The sequence below is a fragment of the Lissotriton helveticus genome, chromosome 3_1 (genome assembly GCF_964261635.1).
Source record: "Lissotriton helveticus chromosome 3_1, aLisHel1.1, whole genome shotgun sequence".
Lineage (NCBI taxonomy): Eukaryota > Metazoa > Chordata > Amphibia > Caudata > Salamandridae > Lissotriton > Lissotriton helveticus.
Window position 1 is genome coordinate 1,048,651,518 of NC_136061.1, and position 25,720 is coordinate 1,048,677,237.

The 25,720-nt window shown below is 48.7% G+C and overlaps 1 protein-coding gene across 2 annotated transcripts in view; it reads left to right on the top strand.

Moving 5' to 3' along the window:
* FASTKD1 (FAST kinase domains 1) overlaps nt 1-25,720 on the top strand; it is a 253,793-nt gene that overhangs the window by 79,342 nt on the left and 148,731 nt on the right. For both annotated transcript variants that reach the window (XM_078681609.1, XM_078681610.1), the window contains one exon: nt 7,379-7,489. In XM_078681609.1, coding sequence (XP_078537735.1) covers nt 7,379-7,489 — 111 coding nt within the window. The remainder of the gene's footprint in view (nt 1-7,378; nt 7,490-25,720) is intronic.

The following is a 25,720-nucleotide window of genomic DNA, read 5'->3' on the forward strand; positions in this document are numbered from 1 at the left end:
GAGAGTGAGCATTGCGTGCAGAGTAGTGAGAGTGAGCATTGAGTGCAGAGTAGTGAGTGCAGAGTAGTGAGAGTGAGCATTGAGTGCAGAGTAGTGAGAGTGAGCATTGAGTGCAGAGTAGTGAGAGTGAGCATTGAGTGCAGAGTAGTGAGAGTGAGCATTGAGTGCAGAGTAGTGAGAGTGAGCATTGAGTGCAGAGTAGTGAGTAGTGAGTGCAGAGTAGTGAGTAGTGAGTGCAGAGTAGTGAGTGCACATCATCAGAGCTGTATGAATAATAACTGTATCAGCCCCGTGCGTGAGGTGCATCATCCACATTGCTCAGGTCACCCAAATTCCTGCACTCTCTACCACACTGCTTTCAAGAACAGCATACTCTTGCACACACACTCACTGCTCACCAATTCAAAGTTTGCTAAACATTTTATGCAACGCATTGTCATACACAATGCCAATAACTCAAACTTTAATGCTGCGAGCCCTATTGCATTGTAAATGCTTGTTTAGATTTGGTGTTCGGGGCTTACGCGTGTCTTGTCCAACATATTGCATTTTGTACTTTAAAGGGTTCTTTTGTTAAGTCTACTTCAGCCATTGTCTTCTTTTCCTCCAGGATCTTCAGGCACTGGCTTGAGACATTGTCAATCACATCTTGAATCAACCCACATGAATAGCTTATCCTCACAGTTTTTCGTCCGAGCCCACCAGTGAGCGCAAGCTGTGGGATTGCAAAAGACCTCTTGTGGGCTTGCCAAGAATTTACACTGCTTCTTTTGTTACTAGGGGCCTATATTGCAGCAGTGCTGCAAATCCGGCCCCCAGTAACAAAAAAACGGGCCGACGTCTGCAAAACTGCCCCCTAGCATTCTAGCTTCCCAGCAAAACGGCTGATGCCTGCTACGGCCAGTCCGACCCTGCTTTCATTTGCTTTCGTTTTGTTGCGGTGGCTATACTTGACCCAGCTGTCTTGTGTTTGTCCCTTACCTTAAATCTATAATTTTTACATTCTCTCTGATTGACTGGCTTCTGAGCTTCACTGCTCACTTTTAGGAAACTTTTGTTTCTGTTTTCTTAAGTGCTACATGAGAGTGCAAGTGTTTTCCAGCTCTGTCCATCGGAATATTCTCCACCCTGCCAAACACCTACTCCTTGCACAGTGTTGCTGTCTCCCTCATGTTGCGAACTTACTCATGTGCTTCTCCCTTCTCCAAAAACCCTGCCTCCCCTGTGCTCCTTGTGGGTTTGCTCTCTCGTGCGACTTCCTCTGCACCCTGCATTGCTCGCCCTTGTGTGCTGCATTTCCACTCCCTCAGCACATTACATCTTGCTTCCATTGTACCCCAGAGCCACAATTGTGTTTAAAATAATTTTTATATATATATCTTTTTTAAGAAGGGCTGTGGGGTTGGCTTAAGAAAAAAAGACATTAGGCAGCAGTTTACCTGTTTCTTCACTGATTCATCTCTGATTGTCGAAATAAAATAAAGAATGGTACCTGCATCATTTTGCAAGCATGCATGCCATGAGCAATCCCACCCCTACAAAATAATGCAGCTGTGTCATTTCCCATTCTAGAACTCGCCTGGCATTGCAGTGCATGCGCGCTGCAGGCTCTGCGAGGGCTTCTTGGAATCAATACGGTTTCAGAAGTTGTGACTCCGCTACGCCTGTAATTTTCATTGGCTTATGTGGTTTGTCGTCAGTGATTATGCTAAACATAGTTTGTTGATTGTGCCGGAGGCTTTTTAGTCCCTCATGGTTGCCACCCTGTCCTCTTTTGGCCACGCCCACTGGGATTGGATGTTTTACTGGCGGCGTGAGACAGTGGGTTTTATATTTACTTTCGGCACTTTTTATTTTTACTATTGCATGCGTCTTGCGTGTGGGATGCATTTACTACTATTGGGTGATGTTTAACTTAATGTTTTTTTGATATCTGTTAAGTTATTTGAAATCTTGTTTACATTGGCGGCACACGTGCTTTACCTTCAGCCGTGTTAAGCTAAAATGCGGGTGCCCCGATTGTATCAAAAGTAAAGAAATAGATTTTTTTACTATTTGTTTACTTTTGCTACAATCGCGGCACCCCGCTTACTTTAACGTGGTTAAAGGTGAAGCCCGGGTGCCGCGATTGTTGAAAAACAAAACAAATAGGAAAACATCTATTTCTTTACTTTTCTACAATCCCGGCACCCGCGCTTCAGCTTAACATGGTTAAAGGTAAAGCGCGGGATCCGCGATTGTTGCAGAAGTAAAGAAAGAGAAAAAACATGTATTTCTTTACTTTTCAACAATTGCAGCACCTGCGCTAAACTAAAGTAAAGCGTGGGTTCTGCTATTGTTGCAAAAAGTAAAGAAATCGAAAGAAAACTCTATTTGTTTACTTTTGCTGCAATCGCGGCACCAACGCTTTACCTTTAACCATGTTAAAATAAAGCGCGAGTGCCGCGATTGTAGCAAAAGTAAAAAAAAAAGAAGAGTGGCCCGCCATTTTGTTTACTCTTGTTAGAATGGCCTGGACAGGCCTGGAGCTGCAGGAGAGGGTGTGCGCAGGGAAGTATTTGGACGATGACTGCTCACCAACTCCATCCTTTCCCCCACACGCACAGGTTTTCAGCTTTTATTTTCCACATGTTTAATCCAGCGCCTGCTACCCTTGTGAGTCAGTTCACTTTTGGGTGATACATTTCTGTGAGTGTGTGTGTGTGTGGGAATGAGTCAGGCGAGTTGGAACACTGACTAATAGAAGATCCAGCTGGGCAAAAAACAAATATTAAAGATGGATTTGTGGCGCGCTTCAGTTATTTATTCTTCACAGCTCCATTCTGTTCTGCTGCACTTGTTGGGGCGTGCCATTTTAAAGGGCTGCCTCACTCACCGAGGGTTGGGCACCAAGAGTATTAAATCAGAGGCCTTCTCCCGCAGCTGAGAAGTCCAGAGAGGACAGTGCCTTCTGTCTGCCGCCCGGGGGTCGGACAATTATAGCATGGTGCGCACACACCTGAAGCGCACTTTCAACTATCCTGCAAAAAGCACCCGCCTTTAGGGTGAAATGGTTGAAAATCTGCCAATTGTTGCAAGCAAGCCTGGCACTAGCCAACAGAACGTGGGAATTAGCCTTGAGTGGGCCAAACTCCTGACTTTTCACTTGAGGATATGCTGCTGCTGTGCACATCTCAGGTACCATGTACTACACCATTCCAAAGAACATCATGCCATGGCACAAAACATTGCCATGTTCCAACACAACATAAACATAAAATAACACAACCCACCAGAGGAATGCAATCTGCAGAGCTCTTTCTGGCTGGGTCCTGGTGTTCCTTATTTCAACTCTTTTTAAAGAGCCTCTCCTGGTTCTACAAGTTTTGGTTCCCTATGGCTGGCTTTTAGCGTCTTGGATTTGTTCCACTAAGTGTGAATTTGCATGCTGTCCCAAAGCATGGCGGAACACATTGCTCATGGAATTGTGCAGTTATGTATAGACCCCAGAAGTGTAACCTACTGGCTTAGCCAAACGAACCAGCACAGGCAGTTTAAATGAGTCATTTTGATTCCATCTGAATGCACGAGGAACCATTTTACATCTGGTCAGAAGCGTTTACTGTGTATCATAGTCTTGAGTTATTTTACCTCAACAGTTGGAGTTGTGATTTACTTTTTCTTTAAACCTTTGACCACTCGAAGTTCTCTGTGTGCAACTTTTGCATTCCCTATGTCCAATATTTGTAGCGTTGCTTGATTTCATTTCCGCAGCTAACCTGCTTGATTGCTGCATTCAGTCTAGAGCAGAGGTCTTCAAAGTTTTGGGTGCTGAGACCCCCCCTGTCAACATTTTGAGGCGTAAGGACCCCCTCCTGACAAACATTTCTAAACCTGTATGCAGGGCTACTGAATTATGAGGCAGGTGAAGACCAAATTACGCAACAGCCTTGACTAAATTGTGTGGGAAGAAAATGTAAATGATGTTATGTGATGCCGCGTATTTTGGGATAGTACTGCTTCATTATTTTGACATTTTTTACATACAGTAACACTGAGGAAAGATTTCACCCCATCAGTACCCGTTTATAACCAAAATACAGCAATTAACATCAGAAAGATTTGTAGTCCACCTTTGTGAAGGGCCTTCCACTCCGGAGGAATACGTGCTGCCACATTAGAAGCTCACCTGACCGGGAGAAGCAGGGGTCCCTTAAAACCCTGGCGGTTTTGTGCAGAGTTAAGCAGTTTACCCTTGCAGCTTTCCTCTCACCCCCTCCCTTCCATCCCTCTCTCCTCTCCTCTCCCAACCCCGGATCCCTCTCTCACTATGCAGGCCATTTTCTTTCACCCCTTTTTACAACTTCTGAACTCTCCCCATTCAACCTCTCACTTCACCTTTAATCACCTCTTGCCATTCTGTCTTTTCACTGCCCTAATCTCTAACAGTCTCTCGCGTTTATCTCAATGCCTCTCTGGCCTGTCACCTCCCGTGCCCCTCAGCACTTCTCATTCACCTCGTCTCTCCTATCAAATTGTGTCTATTGGTATCTTACACCTCTACAGTCCCCCATTCATCTTTCACATCTCCTCTTTGTTCTAACAGAAGCCCTCGCCTTTAGCTCACACTCACTTCTTGCGTGTCCACACTGCTCTTCGGCAATTCACATTTCTCCTCATCCCTTGACCTCTTAAAACAAATTATCTTACTCCCTTGCTGTCCTCGCTCATCCTCTCATCTCCTCACCAAGCATACAAGTCAGACCCGTATGCTCCTCTCGGCCTGTGCCCCTTTCCTTATTGTTCCCTAATTCAAGAAGGCATTAGTTGTCTGTCTCACTGTTTTGATGCAGGCCGCACAGTTGTGGAACTTGCACCCTCCTTTGCTTCGCTCCACCAAGAATCTATTATCCTTTAGGAAGATATAAAAACCTTTAACTATGCTCTGTGGGTTACCCCATTTGGCTGGTTCTCCTTCTGTGTGTTTCTCCTTTGCCTTCAGGCAGCAGATGGTTATTAGCCCCAGGACATCTTTTGGTAACAGTAGCACACTACAAATGTAAATAATAATAATAGGCAGAAGCAGGGGAGTCACTAGACCAGAACTTCGGAGGGGAGGCTTAACCTCCCAGCCAGGGCTGGCCCTGACACTGGTCGCACACGGTGCAACAGTCTTTTTTGGTGCCCCACCCCAGTTTCCTCCTTCGCCATGAATTCCTTCACTACCACTCGCCAACAATGCACCTCGTCTCTCCATAGCACCTTTCTGACAAGCCTTTCATTTTTTTTATAGCGCTACTCATAGTTTACACACTCATTTCTGTGATCTGCATGGTACATATTCTTTGTAGCAGGCACATTAACCCTCTTTGCTGTGTGGGTGACGAGTGCCCATCTGAGGGCACAGTGAGCAATGCATCAGTGTGAGAGTAGGGTAAGAGGAGTGACTGCAGGGTGAGTGAGGTGGCGTATGAATTTGGGTGCGTATGAATTTGGGTGCGTATGCAAGTTCAGAATGGGACAAATTAATGTATGATTGCTGATCGGCTTGTTTGAGTGAGTTGCATATTGAGCAGTGAAGGGGACAGGTGAGTGAAGTGTCACATGAGTGCAGGATCAGTAGTGTGCTCGTGTCACTGCAGGGTGAGGTATAGAGTGAACAGCACAAGTGCATTGTGAGTGCAGAGTGATCACTGTGAGTGCAGGGTGAGCGGGTGAATGGTGTGAGTGCATTGTGATCACTGTGAGTGCAGAGTGAGCGTGAAAGTGAAGGGCGAGAATGAGGAGTGAGTTGTCTGATTGCAAAGTGCATTCCCAGACACTTGATGTAACTCAGCATGTTATTGACGGCTGTGTAGGGTTTAAGATCTAAGTTAAACTATTGCTATTATGGCATTAATCGGAGATCGAGGGTGGAGGAAATAATGTGCTGATCCTGCAACAAACTTACAGACCTATGGTTAGGGTTGCCAGCTGATTATTTTGATGTCCCAGTCGGTACAAAAATAAACAGTCACCTAAAGATGTATTTTCAGCACTTATCTGTGCATACTTCGAACAGCAAATATAAATAGAAAGCACTTTTAATTGTCTTCTAGGGCTGCCTCAATGATCCATGACTGATAATTAAAGAGAACAAAGACAGAAAAGTCACATAACGCATACATACTTTTATTTATAAGTCAATTTAGTGTCAAGAGGAGGTCTTTGCAGGCTCTTTAAACAACACACAGCAGGCACTTTTCTTTTGGCAACCCTACTTTCTATTCTTTTTCATGAAATGCATTCTCATACTACAGCAGTAAATGTAAAATACAAATGTAAGGAATAGGCAGAGTGGGAACTTAGGGGGTACTGGAACCAGGAAAAAAGTAAACCTCTGTAACCAGTTTACAAAGGCTTGTAAATATGCAAATGGTCTTTAAAGACCTGTGAAAAACTCGGGCGTGCCGGTGATAAGACTCCAGACACTGCCCAGCTGAGCCCCCAGCAGCTCGAGTTGCACTGCAGCAGCCCGGGTTGAGACACGGCACGGGATGGGGAAGAGTGGGGCTGGGCCTGGGCCTAGGCCTTTTGCATCGCTCCACGGCGGTAAACATCGTTTACCACGAAGTTTTTACAACGCGGTACCTTTAGCACGCATCCCTTACAACGCAAGTCGTTACCACGACTTGCGCTGGAGGGCGCTAAAGGATTAAAAATAGTAAATTTACTATCCCAACACCTTCCCTAGGGTCCACGGGGACTGGTGTTAGAATAGTAAATTATACTATTCGAAATCCGCGCCCCCAACGCAAGTCGTCGTAACGACTTGCGTTGTAAGCGATGCGTGGTAAAGGGATGCGTTGTGACGGTACGCGTTGTACCGACATCCCTCCACGGCCCCCCTGGGGGTCGTGCCCCACAGTTTGAGGGACTCCATATGCCCCTTGGCTTAGGAACTTCTATAAAGTTATTGCGTAGCGAGTTATAGAGATTTTTGGTATGATCACGTGCTGCATTTCTAAAATATGGTTCCTTGATCTTTGGTCATTCAAGTAAGTATGCCTTTACCTCTTTATGCTCAAAGAAAGTGAAGTCTGAGGGAAAAGGGCTCCTATTCTTTACTTCTTGTACACAAGAGTCTGTCTGCATAAGGGCCTGGCTCGATTTGTGTTTGTTAAATGTACTTGTGGGTCGTTTTTTGTTGTGGTAAAATAGGTTTTCCAATTTTTTTTTTGTACAAAATAGACCGGTACTATTGTTGATTATGAACTAAAATAAAATGTGCAATGAACTTGTGTGACGGTTGAGCCATATAAACACAGAAAGGATAACGTTTGGGAATGGATGGAAGTGGTAATATATTTTTTTCAATGATGCTTTAATATTGACCCGCTTTCTCTTGCGTTATTTCTAGACTTGAATCGGGAGTCCTGTTGATTGTGGATGAACTCAACCCTTATCAAGCTGTTGCTGTTGTTACTACGATGGAAGAAATGGAATGTCGAAATCTTCAACTAATTCAAAAGTAAGTTTTTTAATGTATAAATTAATTTTTTATGTTACTTTCTGTGGTAGACATCGGATCATCTTATCAAAGCATTTTTTCCTAGCCACTGTATGTTGGACAAAGAACTGGGCTTAAAATACAGAATAAAATCATCATCAGTAAAAATACAGAAAATAAATTTAATACAAAAAGCATCCCTGAAAATGTGGCAAAACCTAGTTTACTTTGCCAGGTCTTCTGCTGTAAATTCAAGTCAGCAAGGAGTTAGTGTCCATTTGAATGATGCACAGGGTTGCAGACATACTGCCTGTATAAGGTTACTGCACTCTAAATATTTGTAATATTTTTATTGTTCATTTGTTTGTGACTATCAGGGCTTTATTCATTGTACTGCTTTTTGCTCAGCGCCATAAATCAAATTTCAAATTCAAGATACTTTATTTAGACAGTCAAGTCTATCAAAGTGCGAGAGTGCCAGGTAGCGTTACACTAATGATAAGTATCCCGTTTTTTACTGAGATGTAGATGATTCGTCAGGAAAATCAGACATCTTCGTACAGGTTCAATCAATGGTCTACTATTAATAATCTAAAATACATTTCAATAGGCAGCTTATGACTTAATAAAGTGGTCATTGGTTAAAATGACAGCTCTGAGATAGTAAAATACAAATAGTAAGACTCTTAAACATTGGGCCATATAAAAGCGTGCTATTTCTGCCCGCTCTGCGTTAATAAAAAACAGTACTTTGAGTAGAAATAGGATGCATCTTGCATGATTCTCGCCTGTGTAAGAGTTATCTTTAGTACTAAGGAGGTTCGAGGTTAAGCAGAGCACCATAAAAAACATGACTGTCATCTGATAGACTTCTTGCTGCAGATTGCTTACCTTAGAATTAACCCCAAGCATCTGACTGGATCTGTAAATGTTTCGTGAATAGTAACTCCTGCGTGCTGGTAGGTGGCGTCCATCGGATTCGCTTTTCGGCGCCTTCGCTGGATGGGAAGTGCGAGGTGCCTATATTGACGCCACTCCAGCGCTCTGACAGTAGTTCTTTTTTTTCACTCCAGTTGAAACTTTTTTGAGAGTTCTTCGCATGGTGTAGCAGGGATGTCCACTAGGAAGGCCATCTTCAAGCTCTGTGGCGCCGGTCCTCGACAGATGCCTGTGACAGACCCGTACCTTGTTTGCCTCTGCATTGTGGTTGCATATCAAGCCGATTGCCGCAGCATGCACCCCAAGGCCTTGATGGGAGTGATCCCTCAAGCTCCATGCCGCCTGACGAGCGGTACTGCAATACTTTTGATCCCGCTCCAGCAGAAAGTCTCTAGGATTGGATCACGGAGTCCACGCTCCTTGTCATACGCCAAGTAGCTGGGCCAAACGGGTAAGTCCCACAAAAAGAAAGAGTATGAAGTCGAAGTGGCCTTCGACTTCGCCTTGTTCATTGGCCGATGAGATGAGGGAGTGTCAACATTCGAGGCCTGGCCATGCGGTTGAGCCAGGGCCTGGTTCAGCTCCGCACTTCAGAGTTTCCGGAACTCATAGTGACCCAGCCCTCCACCCCCCCACCCCCTTGCTCAACTACCAACAGTTTTATGAGGCTGTGCACTGGCACGCCTCAGGCCCAATGGGTTTAGAAGGGGCCCCTTTTGGTTCCATGCCAGTGGCTATTGCCTGGCGCCAGTCCACAGATTGATCTACACCTGCGCCGGTTGTACTCTTTCGACCTTCCCTGGTCCCGATGCCACCGTTCCCAACACCGGCGCAGTAGTCCCCATTCTGATCCCGACTCTGAGACGAAGCCAAAGCGACGTCGTTCGGCAACGACTGGAGCCATGCCTTCCTGAGTCCTATGGGCTAGGACTCTGGGAGGATTGGAAGGGGTCACTGGATCCTGAGGAATACAAGTTGTTCAAACCAAACACAGACTGGTGTGAGGACTTTGCGGAAGCAAGTGGACTTGACACTTCTCTAGATACTGGCATGCTTTCTCCTTCTACCATGGCTACGGAGGAGGGACCATCCCTTAAAATGATGGTGAGAAGGGTAGCCGAGGTCCTGGACCTTAGCTTTCCTTCTGGGAAGGCAAAGGTTTTTACGGATGTTCTTCAGCCGGTAATGACCCCTCTCAGAACAGTTTCAATGAAACCCTTACTGATGTCATGGTTGGGACCTGGTCCAAGACAAGCACAGGGGCTACTGTGGACAGGACGATTGCCTGCCACCACCACCCCACTCCTGGGGACCCCAGTTTCCTCATACAACACACTGCTCTGTAGAGTGTGGTGTTCCAAGACTCCACTTCTTATGTAAATCCTGCTTTATTAACATGCAAATGGTCTTTTAAAGACCTGTGAAGTGCTCGGGTGCGGCTGTGTGTGTGCCCGGGGAGCTGTTTGATTCCGGGCCGACACACACGCAGGGTGAGGTGACAAAGGGAGGTAGAGGGATGGAAAGGGAGAGAGAGACGGAGAAAGGGAGGGAGACGGAGGGAGGGAAAGGGAGGGAGACAGAGGGAGAAGGAGGGAGGGAGACGGGGAGTAGGAGGGAGGGAAAGGGATGGTGACAGAGGAAGACGGAGGGAGAGGGAGGGAGACAGAGAGGGAAGGAGACGGAGAGGGAGAGGGAGACGGAGAGAGGGAGACGGAGAGAAGGAGACGGAGAGAGGGAGGGAGGGAGGGAAAGGGAGGGAGACAGGGAGGGAGGGAAAGGGAGAGAGACAGTGAGGAAGACAGAGAGAGGAAGAAAGGGAGACAGAAAGGGAGACCGAGGGAGGGAAACCGACAGAGGGAGGGAGGGAGACAGAGGGAGGAAGGGAGAGGGAGACAGACAGAGGGAAGGAGACATACAGAGGGAAGGAGACATACAGAGGGAGGGAGACATACAGAGGGAGGGAGACATACAGAGGAAGGGAGACATACAGAGGGAGGGAGACATACAGAGGGAGGGAGACATACAGAGGGAGGGAGACATACAGAGGGAGGGAGACATACAGAGGGAGGGAGACATACAGAGGGAGGGAGACATACAGAGGGAGGGAGACATACAGAGGGAGGGAGACATACAGAGGGAGGGAGACATACAGATGGAGGGGAGACATACAGATGGAGGGGAGACATACAGATGGAGGGGAGACATACAGATGGAGGGGAGACATACAGATGGAGGGGAGACATACAGATGGAGGGAGACATACAGATGGAGGGAGACATACAGATGGAGGGAGACATACAGATGGAGGGAGACATACAGATGGAGGGAGACATACAGATGGAGGGAGACATACAGATGGAGGGAGACATACAGATGGAGGGAGACATACAGATGGAGGGAGACATACAGATGGAGGGAGACATACAGATGGAGGGAGACATACAGATGGAGGGAGACATACAGATGGAGGGAGACATACAGATGGAGGGAGACATACAGATGGAGGGAGACATACAGATGGAGGGAGACATACAGATGGAGGGAGACATACAGATGGAGGGAGACATACAGATGGAGGGAGACATACAGATGGAGGGAGACATACAGATGGAGGGAGACATACAGATGGAGGGAGACATACAGATGGAGGGAGACAGACAGACGGAGGGAGGGAGGGAGGGAGACAGACAGAGGGAGGGAGGGAGGGAGGGAGACAGACAGAGGGAGGGAGGGAGGGAGACAGACAGAGGGAGGGAGGGAGGGAGGGAGACAGACAGAGGGAGGGAGGGAGGGAGGGAGACAGACAGAGGGAGGGAGACAGACAGACAGAGGGAGGGAGACAGACAGAGGGAGGGAGACAGACAGACAGAGGGAGGGAGACAGACAGACAGAGGGAGGGAGACAGACAGACAGAGGGAGGGAGACAGACAGAGGGAGGGAGACAGACAGAGGGAGGGAGACAGACAGAGGGAGGGAGACAGACAGAGGGAGGGAGACAGACAGACAGAGGGAGGGAGACAGACAGACAGAGGGAGGGAGACAGACAGACAGACAGAGGGAGGGAGACAGACAGAGGGAGGGAGGGAGACAGACAGAGGGAGGGAGACAGACAGAGGGAGGGAGGGAGACAGAGGGAGGGAGGGAGACAGACAGACAGAGGGAGGGAGACAGACAGACAGAGGGAGGGAGACAGACAGACAGAGGGAGGGAGACAGACAGACAGAGGGAGGGAGACAGACAGACAGAGGGAGGGAGACAGAGGGAGGGAGACAGACAGACAGAGGGAGGGAGACAGACAGACAGAGGGAGGGAGGGAGACAGACAGACAGAGGGAGGGAGACAGACAGAGGGAGGGAGACAGACGGAGGGAGACAGACAGAGGGAGGGAGACAGACAGAGGGAGGGAGACAGACAGAGGGAGGGAGACCGACAGAGGGAGGGAGACAGACAGAGGGAGGGAGACCGACAGAGGGAGACCGACAGAGGGAGGGAGACCGAGGAAGGGAAACCGAGGAAGGGAGACCGAGGAAGGGAAACCGAGGAAGGGAGACCGAGGAAGGGAGACCGAGGAAGGGAGACCGAGGGAGGAGGGAGACAGAGAGCGAGCGAGGGAGACAGAGAGCGAAAGAGGGGGAGAGAGAGAGACACAGAGAGAGAGAGAGAGAGAGGGGGAGAGAGAGAGGGAGTGAGACAGTCAGAGTGAGTGAGAGAGAGGGAGACCGACAGAGGGAGGGAGACGGAGGAAGGAAGGGAGACAGGGAGAGGGAGACAGACAGAGGGAGGGAGACGGAGGAAGGAAGGGAGACGGAGGAAGGAAGGGAGACAGGGAGAGGGAGACAGACAGAGGGAGAGAGACAGAGACAGAGGGAGGGAGAGGGAAGGAGAGAGGGAGACAGAGAGAGAGAGAGGGAGTGAGACAGTCAGAGTGAGTGAGACAGAGGGAGACAGGGAGAGAGGGAGAGATAGAGTAAAGGATGGGGACAGACAGAGAGAGGGAGAGAGAGAGAGATGTGTGTATGCCGGGTCTGGTGGCTCAGTGGACGAAGGCGTCTGCTGCAGGGACCTGTGATCAACCTCATGGTCATAGTTTTTTTGTTGCTCTAGCCCCGCCCCCTCCCCCACTGACCCCGCCCCACCGGTGCGGCCCTCGGACACAAACCAAACTGTAAATTTGGCCCCTGAGAGAAAGTTTGTGAGCCGGGCCGTACACTCATAAGTGGTTGCCGATGGGAGAGATGCAGCTAAGTTCATGATTAGATATGGACTGGATACCATGGACTCACTAGGCAGAGCGGTTTCCTCAACAGTGGCCTTGATTTGCCACACCTGGCTGAGAACAACTGGCTGTTCAAGGGATGGCCAAACATCGCTTATGGACATGTCCTTTGATGGCTTCGAAGACTAGGCGGATTTAGTGCTGGAGCTCTTTATGGACAGCTGGGTTTCAGCCAGGTCCTTGGGTCTTTCCATGGCCCCTTGCCACCCCTGATCTGCCTTTTGCTCCTTTCATAGTCATGGAGGGGCTTCCAACCGCATCTATTGCGTGCCAGACTCTGCAGTGCACAAGCTTCTCAGCCTCTGCGTGGCCAAGGACGCGTTACCCGCAGACCTCATGGGCTGGACTGCCAGAGGTCAGGCCAGTCCACCATCCCGTTGGCGGCCACAGCCTCCTAGCCCTTATAGTTTGCTCTCTTACCATCATGAGCGCCCAGTGGGAGCAAGATAAGCCATCAGCTGACCCACTGGAGGTCTATAACATCCGACCAATTGGCTCTGCAGATTGTCTGGAGGAGCTACTCCCTCCCCTTCGTGACTATCCCTCCACCCATGCCACCTGCTTGCAACAGCTAATAGAGCACCATCTTACCTTGCACTGTCCGAAAGAGACAGCTCTTTTGGCCAAGGGAGTCCTACAGAGAGTGCCTATGCCAGAAGTAGGTCATTGTTGCTATTCCTGCTACTTTCTGGTGCGCAAGAAGGACGGAGGCCTTCGTCCTATCCTAGACATGCGCCCTCTCGTTTTCTTCCACAAGAAGAAGTTCAAAAGGCTCCCGCTTGCTCAAGTCCGGTCTGCCCTTAACCCGGGGGATTCGATGTTTGCGGTGGACTTGTAGGACACACATTTCCACATTTTCGTCTTGCCTGCTCACAGGCTTTAATTGCGGTTCACTGTGGGCCACAAGCACTATCCATTCGCTGCGCTCCCTATTCTCCTTACCAGTGCTCCTCAGGTGTTCACTAAGATGATGGCGGTGGTTGCAGGTCATTTGCCGAGATCAAGGGTGCAAGTTTTCCTCCTATCTGGACAACTGGCTGTTGAAAATTGGCTCGCCCTAGGCTGCCATCTGCCACCTTCAGACTACGGCACACCTCTTGCTTTGTCTTGGGTTCATTATCAGTGTGCTGAAGTCACAAATGACTCCCTCCTGGCTTCTCCCTTTTATTTGAGGTGTTTGGGACACTATGCAGTTTCAGGCCTATCCTCCCGAACGGCGAACCCAGGATTTTAAGGCTATGATACCGATGTTTCAGCCTCTATCCTAGATTTCGGTGAGTCTTATACTGAGGCTGCAGTGACTCATGGTCTCCTACATCTTGTTTATGACACTTGCCTGCTGGCATATTCAGGCTCTGCAGTGTGCCCTGAAGTTTTCAGTGGGCGCAACATCAGGAAAATCTCTCCAACATGGTCCAGATCTCGAAGGAACTGCATACGATCTGCAGTGGTGGTTAACGAAACGCGATTGGGGCAGCAACAGACCCTTTTCCCAACCAGATCTGGCAGTGGTGACAGATGCGTCACTCCCGGGATGGGGTGGCCATCTGGGAGAGGTGGAGATCAGAGGCATGTGGTCCCCAGTGGAATCCAGGCAATCTGGCTGTCCGTAAAAGCCTTTTTATCATTCATCAAGGGAAGGCCGTTGCCGGTGTTCACGGACAACACCACCACTTTGTGGTACTGCGAAAGAACAGGGCGGGGTGTGGTTGTGATTGTGGAACCTCTGTCAAGAGGCCTTGCATCTCTGGACATGGCTGGAATGTTAGTTCACTGTAACGAAGCCCCTGGGGACCAGGAGGCACAGAGCACTGACTTTTCGCTGCTCCATATGCAGGAAGTAAGCAGCCCTTTTAATTCACTGTGGATAGCGAGGAAAGTGGAGTCCGAGGGAGTGATGTCGGCACCTGCCGTTCTATCAGCGGGGGATGCCGAAGAGAAGACGGAAGGAATCTGGTGCCAGAGCGCGCATACCAGGAACTCTGAGAGAGGAACCGACCGAGAGAGGAGACACCGGAAGAAAACTAGAAAAGCTGCTGCATCGCCGGGGGCCTGAAAACCAGCCAGAGGAGCCGGGCAGTAGGTGCGAGCCAGGAGGCCAGCGATACTACGCGCCGCCCCGCTCCTCTCCAGGAGGAGCGTGACTGGAGCAGATACGTCGCCACATACGGGGTTTGCTACATCATGGGGAGGGAACGGGTAATACTTTGTGGGTATGCACCGTTTTGTTTTTCTCTTTCTCCACATGGTGGTAGCGCTCAGTGATCCCCTCACAATCCCTTCCCTGCTGTTCGGAGACTGCAGGACTTTCCCACTGACCCATGATTTATTTTGGTTTTTTCACATGCCCGGTATCTACTGGGAGGAAAAGGAGCCCTGAGCAACCCAGCCTGATCTTTAGTGACCACGGAAGAGCCATAACAGGAACCACGTGCTGGACTTTCCTTTAGTTGCCAAATATCCCCAGGGTATCCCGACAGGCACATCCCTGGAATGTCAGTGCACATCCCTGGTGGTTTAACACCTGGCAGTCTCTCTGAACGCCATAACAGACAAACTCAGCTGAAGCATCTTTGGTGGTGTTCGAGGCATGTGGGCTGCTAAATTCATATCTATTGCATAGATCGCCGCCTAGTGTTGGGTCCGGATGATTGCACATTGTTGTCCTGGAAGAGTCTTCGAAGTATCACGAGATAGGTGGCTCCTCCCCTGGACTACAGTGCGCATGGGCATCGACTCCATCCCCAGATTGTTTTTTTCCGCCATTGGGTTCGGATGTGGTTTCGACGTCTCCTTGTCGGAATCGAAAAAACGTACTTCTTTAAGGCCAAAAGGCCTTCGTACCTGCGTCGGTATTGTTCGCGTGCGGTCTCGTGCTTCATCCGACTCTTCGGGTCGGAATTCTGCGGAGTCAAGTAACTCTTCGGTCATCGAGGCCCTCTCGTCGCAGCAAGACACCGACAATCTTACTATGGAACGGAGTCCGTTCAAGTTCTGCCCCGTCTGTGGGTCCAAGTACCCACATATCGACGTGCATCCAGTCTGTAACAAATGCCTCTCGCCGTACCACAACGAGGACAACTGCATGGCCTGCTCAAAGTTCAGGTGAAAGAAAACGCTCAAGCTTCGGCGCGCGGCGCGCCTCGAGGCCCGGCAAGCGGCTCCGGCACCCGACGACATATTCGACGACCCCGCAGAAGAAGGCCGAAGCCATCATCTTCAGATTTCACCACCGTCGACGGAGGTAGAGGCCGATCCCGAAGAACACGTCGAAGGACAGAGCCAAGACCTTGAATACGTCGAGGAGGTAGGGGACGACGAAGAAGTTTATGGGGCCGCGGAAGATAGCTCGGAGGAAGAGCTATGCCCCGAAAGTTACATGATTCAGCCGCAGGTCACGGGATCGCCACTCGGCCTTACCCACGACCCTGAACCGCTATCCCCGGCCCCGCCTTCTGGCCCGGCCGCGGACGCACCAGCGGAGACGCCATTGCGCGTATCGAAACCGAAACCAAAACCTTCGGAATCGACGGCACCAAAGATGGCCGACGTCCCATCGAAAACGAAACCGAAACCTTCGGATTCGACAACACCTAAAATGGCCGACGTACCATCAAAAATAACAAAGCCTGCTCCCTCATCGACTCCTTCGCCCTCCTGCCCTCCGAAGTCGAAGAAAGCTGTCGAGTCGACAGCGCCGCAGAAGGTGGCCAAGGACCCGTCCTCGAAGAAGGTCGTCCACCACGTGTCGAGCACGGTTACGCCGGCAAAGTCCACTAAAGCTGTCGAAGCAAAGTCAGCACAGGACCACGACCCGAAGTCCGGAGGCACTGCGCATCGGCACAAAGACACCAAATCTAAAGCAACGGCATCGGCGCCTAAGCCTACACCGGAAGCACGGACCGTTGCAGCCGAAGATTCGTCGGAGGCCAACTCGTCGCCACCGAGGTCCTCCGATAGTGGCAGACATGGGGCATCGGTTACCAAACCCTCTGCTTCATTCACAAAGCAGGTCACTGACTCCCTCAAACGTATTCGGGAGAAGGCTTCGACATCGACAACTCGCACGCCGTCGGCTCCGAAACCGGTAAACGCACCTGCGAAGACTTCAACCAAGCTTCTCTACACTCTGCACCCAAATCGGTGCCGAAGATCACTGAAACGTCCGAACCTTCGACACAAAGTGGCCGATTGGATCGGCATCAAGCCTCAGAAGAACACTCTGAGCATTACATCGATGCCGACACCGGGAAATTGATCCTCTATAAACGAAAGATCACTTCCCAACCATTGGAATCCTATGTCATTCCACTGAAAAAGAAAAGGCCGGCACAGGACATTCCTGCCCTTGTTGAACCTATTCAGCCTCCACCAAGGAGGAGTCCATCACCTTCCCCCAACCAGTCAGGGGGAGAGGACGATAACCAGGATGAACAGTACAATTTCCCAGCTGACAATGACCCTGATGTACAACAGGACTCATATGACGACACTGGTGACCAGGGAGGCCATCAGGTGGTACAGGACCCACAGGGTTTTGGTGCACGTACATCCCCAACTGAGGATTCAGCGGCATTTAATGCCTTGATAGAGCAGGCAGCTGCGAATCATGATGTGGACATGCATGCTGACCCGGTGGAAGAAGATTTTTTGTTTGACACTTTCTCTGTCTCAGAGAGAACAGTTAAGACACTTCCTATGCTAAAAGGTGTCCTTAAGCATGCCCCAGAGATCTTTAAGGAACCTACCAGGGCGAGAGTGGTGAACCCACGTATCGAAAAGAAATACAGACCGGCACCTGGGGACCCTGCATATATTCGGGGACAGTTGCCTCTGGACTCGCTGGGGGTCGCCAATGCCCGCAAAAGGGCGAACTCCCAGACAACGGGTGAAGCTCCTCCCCCAGACAAGGAGTCGAAAGTGCTTGAGGCATCGGGCAAAAGGGTGGCTGCGCAGGCTGCCAATATCTGGCGTATATCAAACACACAGGCACTAAAGGCACGATATGATAGGGCGCATTACGACACCCTAGAACAGCTCCTTCAACACCTACCTGATCAGTTTAAGGAGGGAGCCGAAATGCTCATACAGGAGGGAAAGCTCATTTCAAACGCTGCAATAAAGTGTGCACTTGATGTGGCTGATACAGCGGCTAGGGCGATTAACACTAGCGTCATGTTAAGGCGACAAGCATGGCTTCGCATATCAGGCTTTAAGCCTGACATTCAAACAACAATACTCAACCAGCCCGTTAATCCTGACAGACTGTTTGGCCCAGATGTTGACACCACCCTCGAAAAAATTAAAAAGGACAATGAGACAGCGAAGTCCATGGGGGCGCTTCAGTCTCAACAGTTCAGGGGGAGCACTTTTCGTCGCTCAGGTGCACGCGCTGTTACCAGAGGACACTTGGGTCAACAGACACAATTCACGAAAGGTGGCGCACAATCCTCGTACCCCAAACAGGGCAGAGGAGGTTACAGAGGTAATAGTGCCAAGGGCAGAGGCAGAGGAAACAACAACTCCCGTTCCTCTGCCGCCAACAAACAGTGACTCTCTGTCACTGCCCCCCGACCATCCAACACCTGTCGGGGGGGAGACTCCAGCAGTTCCTGCCAGTCTGGACATCCATCACCACAGACAGGTGGGTAAGACAGCTTATCCAGTACGGTTATTGTTTGGAGTTGACCTCCACTCCACCCAACATTCCCCCAAGACAACGTCCTATGTCGGCAGAGCACTTGCACTTATTGCAGCAGGAAGTAGTGGTGATGCAGCAAAAAGGCGCAATCGAGCTCGTACCAGTGGAGGAGGAAGGCACAGGGGTCTATTCCCTGTACTTCCTTATCCCAAAGAAGGACGGATCCCTCAGACCCATTCTGGATCTACGCCCCCTGAACCTGTATATACTGTCAGAACACTTTCACATGCTTACACTGCAACAGATTCTTCCCCTGCTAAACCAAGGGGACTTCCTAGCAACCTTGGACCTCAAGGATGCTTATTTTCACATACCACTCCACCCATCCCACAGAAAATACCTCAGGTTCACCATCCACAACAGGCATTATCAGTTCAAGGTCCTACCCTTCGGAGTGACCACTGCCCCCAGAGTGTTTACAAAGTGTCTGGCGACAGTTGCGGCGCACCTCAGGAGACAGAACATACATGTCTACCCTTACCTAGACGACTGGCTCGTTCAAGCAAAGTCGGAACGGAAGTGCGCGGCAGACATGTCCCACACCATTCGCCTCCTTCACAGTCTGGGGTTCTCGCTAAACTACCCAAAGTCGCACCTTCAACCAGCCCATGTGCGGCAGTATCTGGGCGCAACAATAAATACCCTGACTGCTATGGCTCAGCCAAACCCGGTCAGGATCGACAACATTCAGTCGCTGATCCAGAGGTTCAGACCGCAACACTCACTACCAGCGAGAGTGTTCATGCAGTTGATAGGCATGATGGCCTCCTGCATCTTCATAGTCCCGCACGCAAGGTTGCATATGCGTCCGCTCCAAGAATGCTTAGCAAATCAGTGGACACAAGCTCGGGGACAACTGACAGACCTAGTGTTGGTGACCGGTCGGGCATACAACTCTCTGCATTGGTGGAATCCACACAACCTTTGCAAGGGACGACCGTTCCAAGAGCCTGTGCCACAGATTATCCTAACAACGGACGCATCTCTCCAAGGGTGGGGAGCTCATGTGCTCCACTACACGGTGCAGGGACTGTGGACAACTCAGCAACGGAAGTTGCACATCAACTACCTGGAATTGATGGCAATCTTCATGGCGCTCAAGTCCTTCAAAGTACATCTGTGCAACAAGGTCGTGTTGATCCGGACGGACAACATGACAGCCATGTACTACATCCAAAAGCAGGGAGGTACTCACTCGCCACAGCTGTCTCATCTGGCTCAGAGCATGTGGAAGTGGGCCATTCAGAGGAACATTTTCCTCATGGCAGAACACCTCCCGGGCAAGGACAATCAGATGGCGGATCTGCTCAGCAGATACAGCCATCAAATGCACGAGTGGGAGATACATCCATCAGTACTCCACCCGTACTTCCAGCAATGGGGTCATCCAGAGATAGACCTGTTTGCCACAAGGGAAAACGCAAAATGCCAAAGCTTTGCCGCCAGGTTCCCTCACCCAGAATCGCAAGGGAATGCGATATGGATGAACTGGTCAGGCAGATTTGCGTACACTTTTCCCCTAGCGCCTCATTCCGCTGGTGGCAAGAAAGCTAAAGCAACAGTCGTTGACGCTCATCCTAGTTGCTCCAACGTGGGCACGCCAACCATGGTACACCACGTTTCTAGAACTTTCCGTGGTACCGCATCAAAGGCTGCATCTCTCTCCAAGCCTCTTGACGCAGAGCCATGGCGACATTCAGCATCCAGATCCGCAACAGCTCAACCTCGGATCTGTCTCCTGAGGTCCTAGAGTTTGGCTACCTCAACCTGCCTCCTGAATGCATGGATATCATACGAGAGGCGAGAAAGCCCACTACCAGAGCTTGCTATGCAGCAAAATGGAAGCGGTTTGTCATTTACTGTACAGAACACAATATCAACCCGCTGGATGCATCCATTCCTAACATCATCTGCTATTTGTTACATCTTTACAAATGCAATCTAGCGTACGCTTCCATTCGGATACACTTATCCGCCATAGCGGCTTATCTCCAGAACAGGCAGCATCTCTCTGTTTTCAGGGTGCCTGCCATTAAAGCCTTCCTGGAGGGACTGAAACGAGTCATTCCTCCGAGAACACCACCAGCTCCAGTGTGGAACCTCAATGTGGTCCTCACTAGGCTGATGGGCCCACCTTTTGAGCCACTGCACTCCTGCGAAATTCAGTTCCTGACATGGAAAGTGGCTTTTCTTATTGCTATTACATCGCTCAGGCGTGTTAGTGAGCTGCAAGCGCTCACAATCCAGGAGCCATTCATACAAATTCATTCAAACAGGGTAGTACTACGCACTAACCCCAAATTCCTTCCGAAAGTGGTGTCAGTTTCATATCAACCAAACTATTGACCTGCCCGCATTCTTTCAAAACCCACAAACAGTAGCGGAAAGAATGCTCCATACATTGGACGTTAGGAGGGCGTTGATGTACTACATTGACAGAACACAACACTTTAGGAAAACACAACAGCTTTTTGTTGCCTTCTCAGCACAGCACAAAGGCAACCCTATTTCCAAAGCAGGAATAGCCAGATGGATTGTTAAGTGCATTCAAATCTGTTATCAAAAAGCTAAACGTACTTTAACAATACCCCCAAGGGCGCACTCCACACGCAAGTTGGGGGCCTCCATGGCCTTCCTGGGGAACATTCCTTTGGAAGACATTTGTAGAGCAGCCACGTGGGCTACACCGCACACATTTACCAAACATTACTGTGTCGATGTGCATTCCAAGCAGCAAGCAGCTGTAGGACAGGCTGTTCTCAAGACACTTTTTCAGACTTCTGCAGCTGGCACGGGCAACCGCCGTTAATGGAGGGACTGCTATGTATTCTATGCAATAGATATGAATTTAGCAGCCCACATGCCTCGAACTGAATATGCTACTTACCAGTATGCATCTGTTCTTGGCATGTAGGGCTGCTAACATTCATATCGCCCACCCTCCTCCCCGGTGCCGTAGCGGCTGCAGATACTCTCTTGCATTCAATCATTAGCATGGACATCCTTTACACTATTTCACTCCATCTCTGCCACAATGGCTAAAAACAATCTGGGGATGGAGTCGATGTCCATGCGCACTGTAGTCCAGGGGAGGAGCCACCTATCTCGTGATACTTCGAAGACTCTTCCAGGACAACAATGTGCAATCATCCGGACCCAACACTAGACGGCGATCTATGCAATAGATATGAATGTTAGCAGCCCTACATGCCAAGAACAGATGCATACTGGTAAGTAGCATATTCACTTCCGCTGGTCCTGCTCTTGATTGTCGGGACTGCAATTTTAATTTTTACGTTCTGCAATGGAGGTCTCATTTCGAGAACAACGGGAGCTAGCACTACCACAAGTGCTGCTGTGCCGTGAGTGCATGGTGCATTGCCTTGGCACACACTTGCTTCGAGAACTGAATGGACATAGGTTCTTACCATTTCTGCCGGTCTGACTTTACTGCGTATAGCCCTTGTTCCACTGTCTGTTGTGCACTTTCGTGTGTGCCTTGAATTTGTGCCTGGGATCGTAACTGGTTGAGCCTTCGGACATAAATCTGTTGGACTCCTTAAAACCCCATATGTATAGCTGTCCACTGTGTACTCCGTTGCTTCTAGCCGTATTCTGTGAGGCCTCCTGGGATGCATGTGCTCCTAGTGAATTGGATCGTTGCTCTGGTTCGGTGGGAGTACCCAGGGCAGTAGTTACTCCCCTGGCGGCTCCTGTGTAGGTTGGATGGGAACATATTTGCTCTATAAACCTGCTCTGAGGTGTCCCTCTGAGATCATCATATGTGGATGCTGTGTACAGAAATATTTTGGCTACCTTTCTGAACACATAAACATTCTGCTATTCCATTTGGTGAGAAATTTGTCTTGTTTTTAGCATCGTAAATTGTTTATAAATTAGTTTTTATTTTTGCCAAATTCAAACAGTTTTCTTTTTGCTTTTGGCTTCTAAATCGCATGATTACCTTTTTTAATAGTTTTTAGTTTACTTTTGAAAATGCATTTTGAAATTCGTTTTTACATTTATATATGCTGTTGCATTTGTAATCATAGCTGGTAGTTGACTTATGTTTGCAGAGTTATGTCATGTGTCCCGGTTAGGCCTAGAGGCAAACATTGCCCAATACACAAGGTTTCTCTTAAGTTTCCTTCCCTATCACACAATGACTTTTGACACACATTTGTGACCATGACAGTGCGGATTAGTTTCCATGAAACTATACTTTCTTACAAAATCAACTTCGCAAGAACACTATAATGATGCCTTAAACTTCACATACAAGGACTCTACATACATTGTGCAAATTTGTGATTGTTTGTTTTCATCCATGGGGCAACCTAGCTATCTATAGTACATAAACATTTGCAGCCTGACTAGAATCTCTGCCCAAGGCACGGATGCTTTCTGTTATAAATAAACACACATTTCTGGGTTTAGGCGGAGGAGCACTTGCGCTCATTTGTGATGTTGCTACATGCTGAAACCTCAGCCCAGCTGTTAGTTGATTCATCTGCAATAGATGTCCAACTTGTGACCAAGATGGAGACCCACATACTACCCCTTCAGGTAATAGGGTTAGATCATCCAATGGGGGATTTTTAGCAGAAAACATACATACACCATAGGCACCTAGGTTATGGAACGTGCAGTAGCAGCATATGTATATATATTTTTTATATTCCTGCGTTTATATTCATTGCAAGATGGTGGAACTCTTCATTCGGTCCACTATTGTTAATTACTCTCATATGCTTATGTCTTTTGATCAATGCCGCCCATATATTCTATACAATAATCATGATGGTTCAATAAATATTAAAAAACGCCCCACTGTGTATTCCTTGTATAATTCTCTGAGAGAAAGAGAGCACGAGTGACTGAGCGAAAAGGCTCTAGGTCGGTTATCACGATGCGTGGGAGATCTCAGGGTTGTCATGTTCTGTGGTTGCCAAAACCATTTGCTACCAGTCTAGATATAGGGGTACATATTGTGGCACAGTGGGCTAGCTGCTCTTTAGGGTGACATATCGTGGGGGATGCACGCAATCAGTCTTGCAACATCCCTATGTTCATGTTGCCCAATTAACACGCAGTTCATATTTGGAAGTGGATAATCAAACCACAATATGGTTGGAAACCCGACCACACTCTCGCGTTTTATCAAATCTGACCCCTTTCTCCTGTAATGGTATATCCACCCAGACAACCCTCCATATTCTGTTCTTTTGCACTTTTCACCAGATACCTAGAAATACCTAGAAGGAAACTTTAATTAACATTATTTAAAGTTTTTGAGTTGAAACAGTGCAGACCTGCCCAGCTTTTTTTTTTCAACAGCGACTTAGCCCCCTGATATGCTGCTCTGTGGCCTCCTTTATTTGACAGATTTTAAAATTAAAGAAAAGTGAAATACTGTAAGGCTGCTGTGTTTACAGAAGTTACTACAGTTGTTCTAGTCTTTTATGTTGGGTGGGCCAATATTTGTGCTATTTTTACTTGATACGAGTTTGTGCCTGTATCTCTGTGCACACAAGCTGGGCGAGGGTTTTTTATATTTCTGTAAACTGTATTTGTATTCTGCTTGTATTTATCAATGTGCTTTAATGCTACAGAAATGTAGTGAATAAAGATATTTGACTGACTGACCCTCTCTCCACGCAGGACCAGGTAAATGCCACATGTGGCAAATACTTTGGTCTGCTCCGACTACTGCGCAAGCACTTTCATTGGATTCTGGTGGATTTGTGAATAACTGTCATCTAGGCAATGATTATGAGCAGGCTGGATTACTGCAATGCTCTATCGCTAAGAATGGTAGCTTTTTTTGTTTACTCGTTTGCAGTCCAGTCATAATGCAGCGGCCAGACTCATTTGTAACATTGTCCGAAATAGTTCCGCCTACCTCTGTTTAAATTCACTTAATTGCTTGGCTGTACGCAAGAGGCCTACATTTAAGCTGCAATGCTATGTACATAAAGCATTTTATAGATACTGGGCCTGCTATTCTGCATGGCTGAGTGGCTATTTATAAGCCCATACAAGCACTTCACTTGATAAACTTAGCTCTAGCTAACGCAAAGCGCATCAAAAAAGCCAGAATGGGTGACCACTCTTTTTCTCATTTAGCTGCGATTCATTGGAATCAATCCCTATTGATGTTCGCCTGACCTTGGAACATCTTAGCTTTCAAAAGAGTTTGAAGACCTGGCTATTTCCCCTTATAACTGGTTATGAGGCAAGGTGCAGTGGAGCTGCTAATCTAGCTCCCTGAAATCCCTCTGGGGATGAGTGTTGCGCTTTGTAAATAAATTGATATGTTGCCTCCTTCGCCCATCATCATGCCTCAGTGGGACCTTAATCTAGTCCTCACTTTTTTGATGAGCACTCCTGAGACATTGCACAACTCTCCTCTCTGGCTTCTTCATATCAAGATTGTCTTCTGTAAATAGCATCTGCCCGGAGGGTCAGTGAGCTACAGGTTGTCTTCCAAGCCTCTATACTTTAACATTTACCCATACAAGCTGGATCTACGAACTAGAGCTTCCTTCCTGCCATAAGTGCCCACTCTTTTTCATGTAGGCCAGTCCATCACCCTGCCTGCTTTTTAATCTTCGCCACATCCCTCTAAACAAGAGGAGCGACTTCACTGACTGGACCCAAAAAGAGTCTGGTTGTTCTATCTTGACTGCACAAGAGTGTTCCGGGTGGATGAACCAATTGTACATGGGGTATGTCGAATCAAAGAAGGCAAAGGCCATGCATAATTGGACCATCTCCCAATGGATCATACTGTACATTAAAATCTGCTACGCATTGGCCAAGAAGCAATCCCGAGAGCTTGTGTGCTCATTCCACCAGAACTAGCACTGCGACCACTGCGTTAGCACACAGAGTTCCGGTCTTGGACATGTGCCAGGCAGTAAAGCGGGTCTCTCTGCACATGTTCACAGAATGCTACTGCCTAGACAGTTAGGTCTGTCCGGAGGGTCACTTTGCCCACTCAGACCTGCAGGACTTTTTAGTATGAAATTTTTTTGCAGACCCACTTCCTGGGAGGTATTGCTTGGGTATCTATCCTAAGGTAAGGAATCTGCGGCTAAAAGTCTCTTATCAGATGAATAAATTACTTAAACTCCGGTAACATCTTATCTGGTAGAGACTCTATCTAGCCACAGTTTCCTTGCTGACCCATCCTTCCTCCCTAGTGTGCAAACAGATTTCTAGGGACAGGGCTGGGCCCCTTTTAGGGCCCTAGTTTTCCACACCAATGGTTGGTGTTCTTTGTGGCTCTGCGCTCGTGGCGTGGAAAGTCATGAAAAGAAACTGACATCAGCAC